This window comes from Enoplosus armatus, chromosome 16 (genome assembly GCF_043641665.1).
Source record: "Enoplosus armatus isolate fEnoArm2 chromosome 16, fEnoArm2.hap1, whole genome shotgun sequence".
Lineage (NCBI taxonomy): Eukaryota > Metazoa > Chordata > Actinopteri > Centrarchiformes > Enoplosidae > Enoplosus > Enoplosus armatus.
This window is the reverse complement of record NC_092195.1, coordinates 17,967,761-17,983,827: the sequence shown is the minus strand read 5'-3', so window position 1 is coordinate 17,983,827 and position 16,067 is coordinate 17,967,761. Positions and strand designations below refer to the sequence as shown.

Sequence of the window (16,067 nt, the reverse complement as noted above, 5' to 3'; positions counted from 1 at the left end):
ATTTTGGCTGAAACCTGCACCACCACTGACTTGAAGTAATGTCGCACCCCTCTGGTTAAATGTAGTTTTAAGTTACCAGGCTAATGTACTGCATATTGTAGCTCAGTCAAACTATTTATTTTCCTTATATCCTATTAATGTGATTACATCAATGTTGACATGACATCACATATTATGTTGATAATATTATTTCCTTATATGAAAAAACAACATATCTTAAAACATTCAGCATCATTAAATTAAATTAATTTTTTTGTGTTAAGATGGATACCTTACAAAAACATGTGTGTAAGTGCACTATAAGTAATTTGATAAAAGCCTAAATGTAAGGTTCATATCAAAGACAGAACAAGGTGAATTATTAGTACAATATGCTTCTGATGTGATAAGATAATTAATAGACTGAGTTAATGAAGCCAGCTTATGAAATACATGTCAAGTTTCACTATTATGAATGTGGTTTTAGTCCTGATATTAATGCATCAGTGACAAAGCCACAGGCTTTACTTCCTGTCACAATGCATTATGGTAAATGGGAAGTTCTGTTAATCGAATATCAAGGGAACAAGAGAGGAAGTCACACTTTGAGCAGACAGGCTCAGTAGATGCTGTTCTAAATTACACAGTTTGAGTTTCAAGACAAAAGTTTGCTGTTTCCCACTTTCTGTCTACAACATGAAGCTGATGAAATGCCTTTTAATTGTTCAACTGAGCTGTCTTTGTCAAGGTAATGTACAGTTTGATATATTCATAAACTTGATATGGAAACATTATTCACAAACTGTCGGAGTTATGGACTTTATGATAGCTTTATTGAAACCGGCTGTAACTGAGATGATAATGGATTTTTTTTATTGTATAAAGTTGTAACTATATTTAATGCTATTTTTCCAAATGTGTTAACACCATTGGTGTTTCTTAAAGTACTTAATTTGGTAAGAGAAATCATAGAAGCTGGTATTGTCTTCTATTTTACTATTTTCTTGTCACCATTTATCATAAGAAAAGTAACACAATAGATTTAACATGGATAAAGAAACACACTGCAGAATTATTTTTTGACAAATTATAGTGGCAAACTACTGGCAAAAATATTGTGAAGTTGGCTCTACCTTATTCAGTGTATTGAAGAAGAAATACACTAGCTTGTGTTACATAAATCTGAAGTGGCCTTTGGTCCAGTTTCTCTCACTTATTTTTTGTTATTTTGAAGTTGAAGTGCATCATTTTCATTTTGAAAATCTTGATGTTTCGGAGCATGCCACGTTGTATTTCACTACTCAGATTTCAGATTACTTATGTGTGTCTGACAAGTAATCATTTTAATCTGCTTTGGTCTGGGTGCCTAAGATTCAGTCACAGGGAATGTAAAACACAACGTTGGTGTTGATGACAGTTAGAGGTAAAACTGAATTCTACAAGAAGAAAATCAAATACAGAAGATTACACAGGGCAGATCATTTATTGTCTCACCCACACCGCACTCCATCAGCTGAAACAAAATTCAAAAGTCTTCAAAAGTCCTGTGGTGGATGTGTTTGATGTGGTGTGTTGCCGTATGGGCTTGATGCTCACATTGTTACTGACAGTGAAAGTGATATAATATTTTCCCATTTCAGCTTTGCAAAACTCATCCGCACAAACAGACCCAACTGACGTCCAGGTGAGAGCAGAGGAAGAGGAATTCAACAGTAAGTTAAACATTGTTCTCTTTCTCGCTCTCATACGCACATAAACATATACACAAACACGCAGTCATACCAGAATTTGTACACAACATTTTGTCCAGAATCAGGATTAACACAGGGTTCTCTGCAGAGAATGTGTGAATATTCTTGCCCTATTGTCACAGGATGTGGGGTGACCTGCTTGTGAAACACATCTCTGTGAATTTTGCAGGTGCAAATCAAACAGTGAGATAGAGAAGCGTTCTCCCACACAAACTCTGGTTTGCTCTGCAAGCGACCCTACCTGCTGTTTGCTGCTGCGAGACTTTGCTCAACTGCATCCTCAACAGCTCAGAAACATCTCAGTCCAATAGATTTACATTCAGAATCATTGAAATCTTATTTTCCAGCACTGTACTGTAATAATAAAATGAGCTACATTTCTACTGGAATTTACAGTAAAACAGAGCTGAGAAATGTAAAGATTATAATAAATATGAAGGCAAGTGTAACAGTAAAATGGAAAAACACAGTAAATGTTTTGTATAGTTGACAGCAGAGAAACAAACAGGAAATGTGGGGGGAGAGAGAGGGAGAGATGGGTATAACGGTTGTTATATGGCATGCGTATTAACCGCTATGCCACTCTGAAGTACTTACACTTATAATGCACAACGGACAAACACACAAATTGCTGCCATATGAATACATACAGAAAGTAAACAGTGTGTTTGAAATAGCCGGGCTCAGTCAGTCATTACCACCCAAATAATTTCCCCAGCAAACAATCACATTAACATTCAACTTTTTAAAAATAGTTATTTAGTTGTAAATGTTGACGTTAAATTATTGTTGCCAGAAAAAGAGAAATGATAGAAGCTTGTATTATATTTTACTATTTAATGCCGCTATTTATATAGTACAGTAAGTAATTAACATAGTACATTTACATTCTATAAAGAAACACACTGCTACCTGAAGTGTAATTATTTTCTATTCAAAACCCTGGCAAAAGTATTATAAAGGTATAACGTGTTTCAAAGGAACTACTTCAGCTTCTTTAGGTAAAGCTAAAGTGGCCTTTGGTCTAGTTATAGTGGCTCTTATTCTCTTTGAAGTTCACAAATGCAGCATTTTCATTTGGAAAACCCATTTTTCCTTCAAGATTCAAGTGTTATATACGCAGATGGTGGGGAGGTTAAAATAAACACAGAGCATTAGATAGTAGTAGGCCACATGGTGCTTAAGATTCAGTTTAAGCCACCGGAAAAGACTTTTTTATCATCTGGAAGAAAATAAAATGAAGTGTTACATGTGGAAGATCATTAATTGATGACGTGGTCTTCTTTCACATTTCACCACACTGCCCTGATCCACTCCCTTAACCACAAAAATGTGACACATGGTCAAAACTACTTCGTCAGTACATGTGGTACATTTTCTTTGATAGTGTTGTAAAGACAAAATGACAGTAAACACTAAATAATTCAGTATAATATATATTCATCATCAGCTGCGTTATTTCAAATTCAAAACATGATATTCACAACGAACAAAGAGTTTTGAGTTTTACTGTAATAATCATCACATGAATGGGTTCGTGTTTCTGCCTCTGTGTGTCCTCAGGTGACCCTTACGTTCACACACTCTCTGGTAAATGCAGCTTCACGCTCAGGATGCCTGGAAACGGGAGCAGTGACGCGGTGGCGTTACCAGCAGACTCTACAGATTCGTTGGTTGAACGGATCTGTCAGGACCTTGGCTGTGGCAGCATCTACCACGTGAATAAAACCAGCTCACCTCCCAACAGCAGCTGCTTTCACGACTGTTTGTACCGAGGTGGTCGCCTGCAGAACTGTTCACACAGTGTGGGAGGCAACTGCATGGTGATTGCTGGAGCTGCTTGCGGTACGGGTTTTCTCTAATATGTCTTTTAGTTGCACAAAGAGCAGTTTGTATTTCCTATTGTGTGGGCAGAGACAACAGAATATCATATTGTCACATGAGATGAACCTACAGGATGTCAAATGAAGGGACAGGATGGTCTATCAGCCTTCTGTAAGTTACTTTGGATTGCAGCTTTAATATGAAATTAAACATAAATAGAATTGTGTTTGATCCTTTAAAAAGATAAAGAGAGTGAAAAAAGGTGTACTTGGATGGAGATAAGACCTGAAGACATAATAACACAACTTTGAATGCAAAATGAACGTCTTCTGTCCAGTAAATAGTCCAAAATTATGGACAAAATTACAGATTTAAAACGAATTTCTCTCTTTTATTGTCCAATTACTGTAAATATAATTGAATAAGCTGCCATAAAACTATTTCCCAGGCTATCTTTGGCCTTCATCATAAACAGTGGCATAAGCTGACAGCATGATAATGTCCTCCTCAGGCCACCAGGCTGTGCGGCTGGCAGGAGGATCTGACCGCTGTGCTGGACGGGTGGAGTTGTGGAGGAATGGGATGTGGGGCACCGTGTGTGACGACCAGTGGGACCTGCGGGATGCTGATGTGGTGTGCGCCCAGCTCGGCTGCGGTTACGCCATCAGTGTGACGGGACAGGGTGGCTCCTTCCCCCCCGGCAGGGGACCCGTCCACCTGGACGAGCTGAACTGTACGGGCAAAGAGGAGAACCTGTGGGGCTGTCCGGCTGCAGAGGACGAGCCAGACTGTGGACACAAAGAAGATGCTGGTGTCGTGTGCTCAGGTCACAGTCCAGTCCAGAAAACACAATAATACATACAGAAACAACAGAAAAATTACTGATCTGAAACATGAGTAGAAAAAACAAAATGAGAAAGTTCATTCTTGATCTTGGAAACGTGTTTGGCAAAGAAATCTTAACTCAAAGTCCACTTACCAGCTTTCTGGAGTGGTTGAAAGCCCCAGAAAAAAAAGATAGAAAGTGGACCTTGAGACTACATGTATGGCTTATTATTTTGTTTAGAGTAAGAAAAGAGTCAGAAGCGCAACAAAACCACGTCTACAGCCAAGCTAGCAGCTCTGTGAGACAGCAGCGCTTTAAGCCACATGCTAACATGATGTTTAGCAGGTGTTATGTTTACCATGTTCCCCTTAGTTTAGTGTGTTAACTTAGACTTAGACTTAGACTTAGACTTTATTAATCCCACAGCGGGGAAATTTACAAGTCACAGCAGCAAAGACAGAAAGGTGCAGAAACACACAGCAGACAAGCACTGTGTCAATAAGAATTAGAGGTATTTTTTTTAAAAGAAAAACAATATACAAATAATGAATACAGATATGACATGCTAACATGTGCTAATTAGCAGTAAACACAGGTACAGCTGAGTCTGATGGGAATGTCATTAGTTTTGCAGGTATTTGGTCATAAAATATATGACAATTCATCCAATAGTTGCTCAGACATTTTGCTCAAAACCACACATGTCAATGTCATAGTGGCGCCAGAGGAACAGTCAGGGGATCACCAAAGTCAGGAGGATTCATCCTCTGAGTACCATGATGAAGTTTTATGGCAATGTATCCAATTGTTGATGAGATATTTCCATCTGGAACAAAGTGGTGGACCAACAGACTGACATGCCATTAACTATCTAGCTAATCCAGGTACAGAAATTTGGTGGAAAAATACTAAATACTATATTCATTTATTTTGGTTGGCCAAAATGTAGTCAAACTGACCGTAATTGGCCCATAAAATACCCAACTTGTGTAGGTTATAATTGTGAAATGTTAACTACTCCCATGTTGATGATCCCCAAAGCAAAAATATCAAGACTGACTCATGACTTCAGCGTCCTCAGCGGTGATATCAAAAGTCCAGTGTTTACTTAACACCAATCTACTGCAGAGACCATCATATTTATTTTAGTCAAACACTTTCACAGTTTGTGTTTTCTGTGTGCAGAGATGAGAGCGGTCCGACTGACTGGAGGTGTGGACCGCTGCTCTGGTAAAGTGGAGGTCCACCGTAATGGCAGCTGGGGTACGGTGTGCGATAACTGCTGGAATGAAGAGACGGCCTCCATGGTGTGCTCCATGCTGCGGTGTGGCGCCAAGCCGAAGAAGATCTCCCAGTTTCTTCCTCCTCTCACCCACAACAACGGGACGCTGTGGTACTACCACTGCGCAGGAAACATGCAGAATCTGTGGCAGTGCAGGGAGTTCATCAACAAAACACACCTGTGTGCATCCTCTAAAGCATCTGGTGTCATCTGTGAGGGTGAGCGACACGCTTTTTGAGTTTGCGGTTGTTAATGAAGTTTGTTTTGTCCAACAACAACAACAACAACAACAACACGGGTTAGGGTTGAATTGGTTTAAAAGGCAATAAAATCTGACGTCATGGCTTAGACACAGTAAAATAAGGCAAATAGCAACAGGTTTGTCTGAAATATTAAATACTTTTCATATTTTACTTTTATGCTCACATAAAATGGACAAAACAGGAATCAAAAATCAGCTATGAACATTTTCATTTAATACAGATGGTTTTCTTTTGTTTCTAGAGTTTCTTTGTCAGCACAGGTGACACATTTTACAAGGTGTCTCTCAACACAAAGAACTCAGTTTACAGATGCCTTTTCAATTATGTTTTGTTTATTTTAAATAAATAATTATTTACTACGATGAAGGAGCTTTTTTTAAACACATATTCCCCTGCGGTACCTCTCTTTTAAGTTGTACAGATTTAAGTCACGATTAGATAATAGTCAGTGAACACTCTTCCTGTATTTTCTGTCTTGCTGTTCAGTATTTTCAGAATTATATAATTCTTGTAGCTCATTCTGCTTATAGAGATAAACCAGGTGAAAATGATTATTTAATTTAAAAAGACAATATATTTGTCCTGCAGGTTCCCTTGGGTTTCCTACAACCACCACAACCACCACAGTTAATGCAACTGTAATGACCAGTTGGACGACTGGTAAATATTTTAGTTTTTATCTTTTTTTTTTTGTTAAAGAGAAAAACAGGACAACAGAATATGTCACAGGACTTTGTTTAAATAAACCCTGATTATTATAACCATCTGAGTCTTGAAACAACTACCAGAAATTATGAAAACGCTGTGTATTTTTTCTTTCTGTCCATCCCAGAAGGTACAACTGCAGCCGGTCGCGCTGAAGGCTTCTCCATTCAGTCTGTGGAGCTTCTCAGCACCTTCACTTTGTCTCTTCTGCTGCTCGTGTTTCTGATCATGAGCACGGTGTTCTGCTGCCATTACAAAAGAAAACACGGTTGGTTCTCTGAGCTACAGTGTCTCTTCTTTCACCTGGGTAGCAGTCGGCAGTCAAGCGTTTAAATTTGTTTTAAGTGTCGCTCTGCACTTGATTTACGATCAGTCCGAGAACCTCAAGAGGAGCTGTTAACTAAACCTGTAGAATATTTTTAATCATATTTTAGGCGTGACTTTTAGATACCTTGTTCTCTTCATGAGGGTTCATGAGATTAAAGTAAATGAAAAACAGGTCATGAAACTATTCTTAATTATACTTCTGATTATGTTCATTCGACAAACAGTTTCGCCTTAATTTTCCTTCATCGGGAGAGTAGAAAATATTCAACTTCATCAACCCCTAAATAAACGTGAGGGTTAGGTTAATACTCCCTCCACTAAAAGAAAGGGTGGGTGTTTGAGCTTCACTGTGCAGAATGATTTGTGTGCAGAGTTTGACACTTGAGGGCTGTTTTCACTTTCGTCTGCTGGAGGGGGAAAGTTTCTCTGAGCTCACCTTAACTCCTGGACGTACCAGCGGGAGTTTGACTCATCGCAACTAGTTTCGAAGTAAATCACCATTCAATATGCAACTTACACAAGTGTGGTGTTGCGGAAACTTGAAACCTCCAGTGCACGTAATCTGAGAAGTGAAGTAGGAGTCATCTTGTTCAGTGGTTAAACTTTAGTTAAACAATATTTGCATATTCATAGATTCTTAGGTGTGGTTTTAAGAAGTCTTAACAAGGTAATCAGACACAAATTAATATTCAAAGCAGAGTATTTTTATTTCTGTAACATGTCTGAGAGGATTTAATAAATATTCCAGCTGTATTCCAGTTTTTTAAAGCACAGCATTTCTAATTTAAACCCATCTCTTCAGTTTGTTGATGGCTCTAACTCTCATTTTTCAGATAAACAAAATCCATAAACACATCTCTCTGTTCGACAGTTAGATGCAGTTAAACACACAGCATGAGTTAAATGTTTCAAGTTATCTATCTATATATATATATATAGTTATTGTAATATAGTTATATATCTTGATGATTATCTCCACAGCGTTCTTGCTCCAGCAGACACGCACCAGCCCACGAACTCCCTCTGAAAACCATCACAACAGCTACCAAGACGCTGTCAACCTCATCAAGGTCACCACCAACCCACCGCAGAGAGATGGTCAGTGGCTGAACATTTCCAAAAGCAACCCCACTTTCTTTTTCTTTTCTTCCTTTATACCCTGCAGGGATAGATGTATTGTGTAAGTGTGTGTAAGTTGCAGAATTGTGCAGCATCTACAAAGCCTATAGTCATCTCATCAAGTCCTTTCATTTTTTTGTGTTTGTCTCAAAAAGTCCCCTCCAATCCCAGGTATCTGTGGACCCAGCTTAGTAGTGTTGACAGCACGTCAGTAGATACAGACTTTGAGCAGTATGACCCAAGCAATGACCCGTCTGTACCTTTATCAACCTTCCGGAGTGAGCCATGTTTTATTTCCTCTCCATTCGTATTTATTCTCTCAGTCTTTGCCTCTTAAAGGTGTTCTCTCGCTGTGTTGCTGCAGTTTGCGGTTGAAGCTGCCGTGTGTGTGTGTGTGTGTGTGTGTGTGTGTGTGTGTGTGCAGTGTGTGCAGTTCAATGCAATGTTTTTGCAGGATGGATTGTGATTAAAACAATGCTTCGTGTGCATCATTCTGTATCCAGATTCTCAGAGGTACAAGACAGACGCGAACCCTTTGATGAAGCCCTCAGGTCTTGACAGCCTCTTTGAGGAAGGTGAGTTTGCAAAGATGCCACAGAGACAAAGACGCTCGGCAGATCTCAAAGACACGCGATGATATTTCCACTGTACAGTACTGAAGGCACTGAAGGTACAGTACTCGAGGATCGATGAGTTTTAATCACAGCAAAACACATTTACCACTGCAGAGTGTTTGGAAGTATCACCAAATATCATTTGTTTTTAGTTGCATTTAACCGTAACAAGGAAATCTTTTGTTACATTGATTTGTTTTGGAAGAGAAAACAAAAGACACATTCCTTGACATGCAGATTTGATTATAGCAGATACAGCAGTGCCCATTATACAAAATGTACATTTTACTAAAATATGTAGTACATTAATCCAAAAGTATGTACACCTGTTTTCCAAAACTGTAATTGATTGAAAGTATTTAGATCCAAAAGACTGAGTTTTGACTGTGACTAGTATTATACCTATTTTATATTTACGGTCTCTATTACACTCAAACACCGGTGTAAATATTTCGGTGGCTGGTAGTTTACGCATTTATACACATGATCTGCTGCAGGTACGGAGCCCTGTTAGTAATGTTTTAACATTTTAATTATTTAAAATTTACTATAATTCAATGGGTTCTTTTAATTGTAATAAAAAAATGTAGCGTAACATCTCATTTTGTACAATTTAGACAGACCATAATAGAAATGACATGCACAGTAAATTCTTTATTATATCATAACCATGCAGAATATTTTCTTGCAACTAACAATGAAACATTTAGTCAGGAATTAAACTTCTTCTTTTTCCACAGTATAATTATCCCTTTTACAAGAGATCATTCTTTTAGATTATTCTTCGTCTTTGATGTTATATTCTGATTCTCATTTTTTCAGTCCCTGAACCCCAAACTGAAGTGATGGGAACCTTTACAGACTGCACCGGCGGCCCCACAGAACCTCAATATGCCCGAGTGTCAAAGATCTCAGTGGACTCATTTGATACCTCCAGCACCTCCTCTGGGGAATGCTACGAAAACACAAACGGCTATGTCAAAGTCACTCAGGGTCAGTCGAACTCATTCACCTGCTTTCCTTGTTGTAAAGTTACTGTAAACATGAACTAAGGGACTGTTCACATTTTTGTATTAAGCAGCTCTTTACTGAAACATAGACAGTGGCTGGAATATTCACACCTTTATGTTTAATTACACTTTCAATGTGTGTATTGTTTTGAACAGTGTTTTTCTGTTATGATATAAAAGAATAGTTCAACATTTTGGGAAATACGCTTATTCACTTTCTTGTGCCAGATGAGATGAGTAGATCAACACCACTCTCATGTACGCCATATGTGACGCTACAGCCAGCAGGCGTATTTTGTTATCTTTGGACAGCTGTTTCCCCCCGTTTACTATATATATATATATATATATATATATATATTACCATAACCTATATGCTAAGCAAAGATAACTGGCTGCTAACTGTAGCTTGAGAGTGGAGTCACTTTTCTCATGTAACTCTCAGCAAGAAAGGAAATAAGTGTATTAGGGCCGATTATTTTCATTAAAGATTAATCTGCTGATTATTATTATTATATTATCACAATTAATCGAAAAATACTTGTCACAATTTCTCAGACCCTAAAGAGACAACTTCAAATTGCTTCTTTTGTCCGACCAACAGTCCAAAACCTAAAGACTCTTCATTTACTGTCATGAATGACAAAGAAAAGCAGCAAATCCTCACATTTAAGAAACTGGAACCAGCAAATGTTTTACATTTTTGCTGGAAAAATGGCTGAAACGATTTATCGATTATCAAAATAGTTGGCAACTAATTTTCTTTCGATCAAATAATCGATTAATTGTTGCGGCTCTCAAGTGTGTATCCCAAAATGCTGAACTAATCCCTGTAAGATTTAAATTAGAATCCACCATCATGAATTAATTTTAGTTAACAGTCTTAATATTGTATTGGTGATATTACATCTACACATACATATTATTACAGTAATATTAGTTGGTGTAACGAGTTGTTCAGTTCTGTATCATTCTGAGATATTGGGGGAGGGTGAGTCTTTTTTCTTTCCAAAGAAAATAATACTGGGTCTGTCTTTTTGAATATTCATCCCACCTCCTCGCCCCAATGACTTTTGTACAGTCCCTAAACTTAATCTGTGGGTGTTTAGAGTCAAGAAAATCACACTAATGACTGAAAGCTGTGTCTCGCTTCTTCAGGAAGGGTGTTAAAAACGAAAGCCGATCTCAAAAGTCTCAAAAACAACAGCTAAACACGTGATCTGTGCTTAACAAATTACAGATCTGGGACCGGGCCCGTCATCTCCTGTCAATTATACTTTTGAGCCTTCAGCGGTGTACAGCAATGATCAACTTGGCTCCAGAGAGACAACAAACCTGCAAAGTTCAGGTAAACGTCCCAGATGTTACAGCAGAACAATAGAAAAATAACATCCGTAACATTTGCTGATCTTTGTTATTTTCTGATCATTAGCTGATGAAGATGACGGCCCCATCTACTCCCCTGTGAGCCCAGACCAAAACTCTCTGTCTGAGGATGACTACGATGACATCGGCTCCTAATAGTAAACAGAGGGCGTAACTGAGGAGGAAGTTTGTGAAATCAATAGCTGCAAAACTGCACTGAAAGGAAACATGTACTTTAGGACCAAACACCTGTTTAGACTGAGAAAAGCCAAAGAGAGCTAATAAGCTAAAGGTTAAAACTGAGCTCAATGTGAAAAGAGCTTAACATTGAAACGCTGTCGATACCAGACTTTTATGTGGGTCAGGCATCTAAAGATCTTCTTTTCAACCATGTCAGACCGATGTTGACCTCGACTTCATGACCTGCAACTTACCAAACTACTGTTTCCTGTGAAGCGCAGTAACATAAGTTTAATGTACTGTTGTTGAGAGTTGACTGCATCACAATGAACAAATTGTTGCCTTTCTTCCATTCGTGAGCACAAACTGTTTTGAAAAACACTTTAATGATGCTCAGACATCTGACAGTCAGAATCAGAATCAGAATCAGAATTACTTTATCGATCCCCGGGGGGAACTTGTACAGTACTGGTGCCCCCATTCAACAGTAGAAAGTAGAAAAAATTTAGAACTAAAAGTATGTACAAAATATAAAAATAAGAAATAGAAAATAAAAAATATACACATTTACAATATTTGTAAAGTGAAAGATAAAAGTACAAAAATATATACAATAACAATGTATATATATATGTATTGCACTGGTGAATTAAGAAATAACAAACAGGAGCAACTGTAACAGGCTGCATGCACAGTCAGCGCTTGCGCACATATTGAAGAAGCCCCACTTGCTGATGCCGTTGAGACTTGACGATGCATTTTTGTCCAAAAATCAATCCCTGGAGTGAAATGAAAAGCAAATTTGGATGTCGTGAAGAGAGTAATGTGTGATTTTGCTCATGTTTTGTGTTGAAAAGTTACAGCTCACTCTGAAGTGTGTCCAAGCATCCTGGAATTGGACTTTTCAAAAAACAGCCTGCGGTGCAATAGTAGAAATATGATGAAATGTTGGCTGTGATGGATTAGCTATCTAAAGCAGGTTTCAAGTCTCTGCAAGTCAGTTTTTGGAGTGCACTGAGATTTATTAAAACCAAAGACTGCCTGGAAGGTAGGAAATCAAACTGAGACGTGAATGTGAATGTCGTAGAAGAAACTGTAACATGTATGTTTTTTTTGTATTTAACTGATGTGTTTGCATAGCAGTTTTCTGTAATAACTTGTATGTATTCAAATAGCGTACAATCAAACTATTGAGTTCCAACATAATCTCTGTAACTGTGATGTGCACTACATGGCCAAAAGTATGTGGACACCCAAACATCCACTCTTAAAAACTATATCTGTACGGACTTTGTGAACAGGGGCATTGCAACTGCCACAAAGTTGGAAGCACACCTTTGTCTAAAATATATATTTTTGGAACTAAGGAGCTCACCATAATAAACAACCCCAGAACAAAGGTACACAAACGTATTTGTCCTTTTACTTTTGGCCATATGGTGTATTCAAACAATGTGCTACTGCTGTTTGTAAAAGTGTAATCAAACTGTTGAGTTCTACCACAAGGTGGCACTACAAGCTTGTAAGTAAGTAAAGGTTTAAGTGCCTGACTGGAGTGAAGCTCTTACATGTAAACTAAACTTATAATACCATAAAATATCTGCCAAAGAAATGTTTTCCAGGCTGTAACACTTTGTGACAAATCCTCATTCGTGCTGAGCGAGGGAGAAGTCAAAATAATGCACTGTGAAAAGGTTTGAGAGGGGAACTCTGGATCCTGATCGGGGGCCAACATAAACCATCAGTGCAGTCTGAAACCAGACCTGGCACGGCTCTTCTTGGTCCATTACATCTGCAGCAGCTGCAGAGCATCAACGCGTCCTCCTGATCCAAAGTGATGCCTTGAATCAAAGTGATGTCTTGTTTTGTAGAGGTAAATATGACAAACTGCTTCAAAGCACCTGTAAAACTTTTAACAGGGGGGTAGCAGTGGTGAACGCATGGATAAACACGGATTAGCTTCAGCTCAGCTAACGTGAGAAGTGGGAGTGATGATGCATTAGACTGATAACCAGCAGAATTGGGTGTTTTTTTTGACTGGAAGGTATTTGGCAAGGAAGACGAGGAGGAGGAGGAGGAGGATGTGTGTGGAGGCGAGAGGAGGGGGGAAGATGGTGGGGTGGGGGTGAAGCTGAGGAGAGAAGGAGGAGGTGGATGGAGAAGTCGGGAAAGATAAAACGTGTCTGAGAGAATCATATATTACAGTCAAATTTAGTTCAGAGCTCTGCGTCGAGATAAACCAGCGAATTAACGACCAGATCTCCTTATGAAACTCAATCTCTTTCACATGCCGGAGAAGCCAGCACACACACACACACACACACACACACACACACACACACACACTCAACAGAGATTTAATCTAAAAGTATGCAGTTTGATTTATTACAGATCCTCCTCGAACAGTTTGCTTTTGTTTTATTCCTCTCTGAAAGATTGATAAGTCAGAATCTTACAATCTGTGGATTTACAGTCCTGATTAACATCAAGGGAGAGAAATGTAGTACGCTAGTACTTCAAGTAGCTTGTAGTGCTTGAGGGATTAGAAGATCAACCCTCTGTTTTTGCTTTGTTCATTAAATCAGTTACACACAAAGGATTACGGTTGCTTAAAGTGTCCTGACAACTGATCTCGCCCCAGTTTAAACTTTTGAACTGTGTTTGTTGCAGGAGGCCTAAGTTACACGATTACTTTGTGAGCACATGAAAGAATGTGGCAGCGCTGGTGCTTTATATCCATAAAATTCACTACGCCCTTTTACAAAGTAATTTATCCAAATTTTCTCTGACCTCCATTTACCTCTATTACCTCTCTACCTCTACACTTAATTTTACTTAATTTGTTTAGCTTGTTAAAGTGGGCTAAAAGTTTTTTTTTCGTCTTTCAAAAAACTACCATATCTAAACATAGTGTTGTTACAAATGTCAATGAGATTTTGAGGTTTTCTTACACCTGGAACAAGGTGATAATATGTTCATATTGTGGGTCTGTCAACTAGTTTTGAGTTTTTCTGCCCCCTAGTGGCCAACAAAAGCTTTTGAAGAATTTCTGAGAACATCAAGTAGTACATTTTGGCTTTATTGTTATTTGTAGCAAAGCCCACATATCCTATTTTGTTATTATGAGTTTGCTGTTAATTTTGAGAATAAGAACGCACTTTGACCTCAACTGTGATTCTGTTAATGAACTTTCTTCCTAAATACTTCAAACCAGGTATCTCATGTACCATTATAACAATAAGAAGAAAATGCAAAAACACAGACTAGTAATCTAATGTCTAATTAGTGCCTTACTTCACTGTGACCTCGTGCGTTCTGCTCGTGACTTGGCCTTTGTATTGGCGCTGCTCTTTGATTGCCAGGGACATGTTGCAGGATGGACTGCAGCCAGTGAAATGCAGTGAGGTCATCAGTTTAGGTAGAGCCCCAGATGGTTACAGACCCGGGCAAAAAAATCCACTTCAGCTTATTAATCAAAGCCGTTTTTCCTTCGGCCTAGTAATGGCAAAGACTTATACCAAAGCCATTAAATTCACTAATATTCCCCTCTCCTGATTAGTCACTCTCACAGTGAATCAGCCTGCAGTTTGGCTGTAAACGACATTACAGCCTGCTGGGCTGAAGCTTGGGTGCGCTTGCGAGGCCTGGTAATAGTGTTGATTACTCCTCACTCATTAGGTTGCTTTCACTGCTGCCGCTAAGCCCTCATCAGGAGGTTTTTGGCTGAGCGGCCGGGCAGGGGCCCTGATCCAATTCACCTTTAAAGTTCAGTGGACCTGTCTGGGTTGCCACGGGTCAGTGCATCGCTCTCCATGCTGTGCACTCCCAGAGAGGCCCTCATTACCTCATTTCCTGTTACTACTGTACCAGACAAGCATTTGAATCTCATGGTTTGGTTGTGTAAAGTTTGCAGTGTTTGTCACAGATGGACTGTGGAAGAAAACACTTGTTGAATTTATGTCTTTGGAGAAGAACAAATTTGATAATTGGTCATAATTAGCAGGTTGTACGGTGGCCCTGAGGTGCAAAAACACAACACAAAAAGACAGCAACATTTCACACAACATATTACAGAAAGCACAGCAACATTTTTGAAAACACAACATAATTTAAGAAAACATATTAATAAATCAGAAAACAAAACATTTCAGAAAACACAATCACAAAACACAATAATGGAAAAGGTCATTCTTGTGTGTTATGGACAGAACCAAAGTCAAATCAGAATTCTTTAAAGTCAAGGTTTTGTCAGCATTACTAACAATTGCTGTGGTAAAATTGACCAAGTTTGGGTTAATATTGCAACAACCCAATACTGGATTAACTTTACCCAGTAGCAATGGATTATTTTGACCCTGTGTTAGTGTTATTTGTTTTATAATACTGTTCGGTTATTTACCCATTTTAAAATAGATTAGACAAGTCCAAGCCCAAGTTTTACCTTAAAACTGTCACATATTCATTGTTAGTTGTACAAAATAATGTATATATGACATTCAAAACTGCAAAGGAAACACACGTTATTAACAATTAAAAAACTAGTAGTAAAAAAATAGTGACATTTTAAAAGTAAGAGTTAAAAACGGTTGTTTTGGGTGGTTTTCTAACCATAGGTTCTGGGTAAAGTTAACCCATTATTGTGTTGGTGCCAACTTGACCCAGATTGGGTAAACTAAATCCAGTGATTGTTAGTGCCTAAAGAATATTTTGTTGTGTTTTCTGAAATGTTGTTGTGTTTTGCACCTCAGAGCCACCGTACGTTTCTCATAAGACACCTTTATTAGTCTGTATAAAGAAATGGATCCCAACTTGAAAGCTGGCC

At 38.5% G+C, this 16,067-nt stretch overlaps 1 protein-coding gene across 1 annotated transcript; it reads left to right on the top strand.

Moving 5' to 3' along the window:
- Window positions 1-675: 675 nt before the first annotated feature.
- LOC139299440 (T-cell differentiation antigen CD6-like) lies at window positions 676-11,452 on the top strand. The gene is made up of 13 exons (XM_070922343.1): window positions 676-727; window positions 1,620-1,691; window positions 3,294-3,575; window positions 4,066-4,380; window positions 5,566-5,880; window positions 6,514-6,585; window positions 6,761-6,898; window positions 7,939-8,055; window positions 8,232-8,354; window positions 8,580-8,651; window positions 9,513-9,683; window positions 10,941-11,048; window positions 11,133-11,452. Exons 1-13 carry the CDS (start codon window positions 676-678, stop codon window positions 11,219-11,221), a joined length of 1,926 nt encoding a protein of 641 aa, XP_070778444.1. The 3' UTR covers window positions 11,222-11,452.
- The last annotated feature ends 4,615 nt before the right edge of the window (window positions 11,453-16,067 follow it).

Excerpts from the sequence above, each read along its gene's own strand:
- LOC139299440 (XM_070922343.1), top strand. The coding sequence starts at position 676 with ATGAAGCTGATGAAATGCCTTTTAATTGTTCAACTGAGCTGTCTTTGT. Across the intron at positions 6,586-6,760 it reads AATGACCAGTTGGACGACTG|GTACAACTGCAGCCGGTCGC; the intron begins GTAAATATTTTA and ends CCATCCCAGAAG. Across the intron at positions 9,684-10,940 it reads CTATGTCAAAGTCACTCAGG|ATCTGGGACCGGGCCCGTCA; the intron begins GTCAGTCGAACT and ends AACAAATTACAG.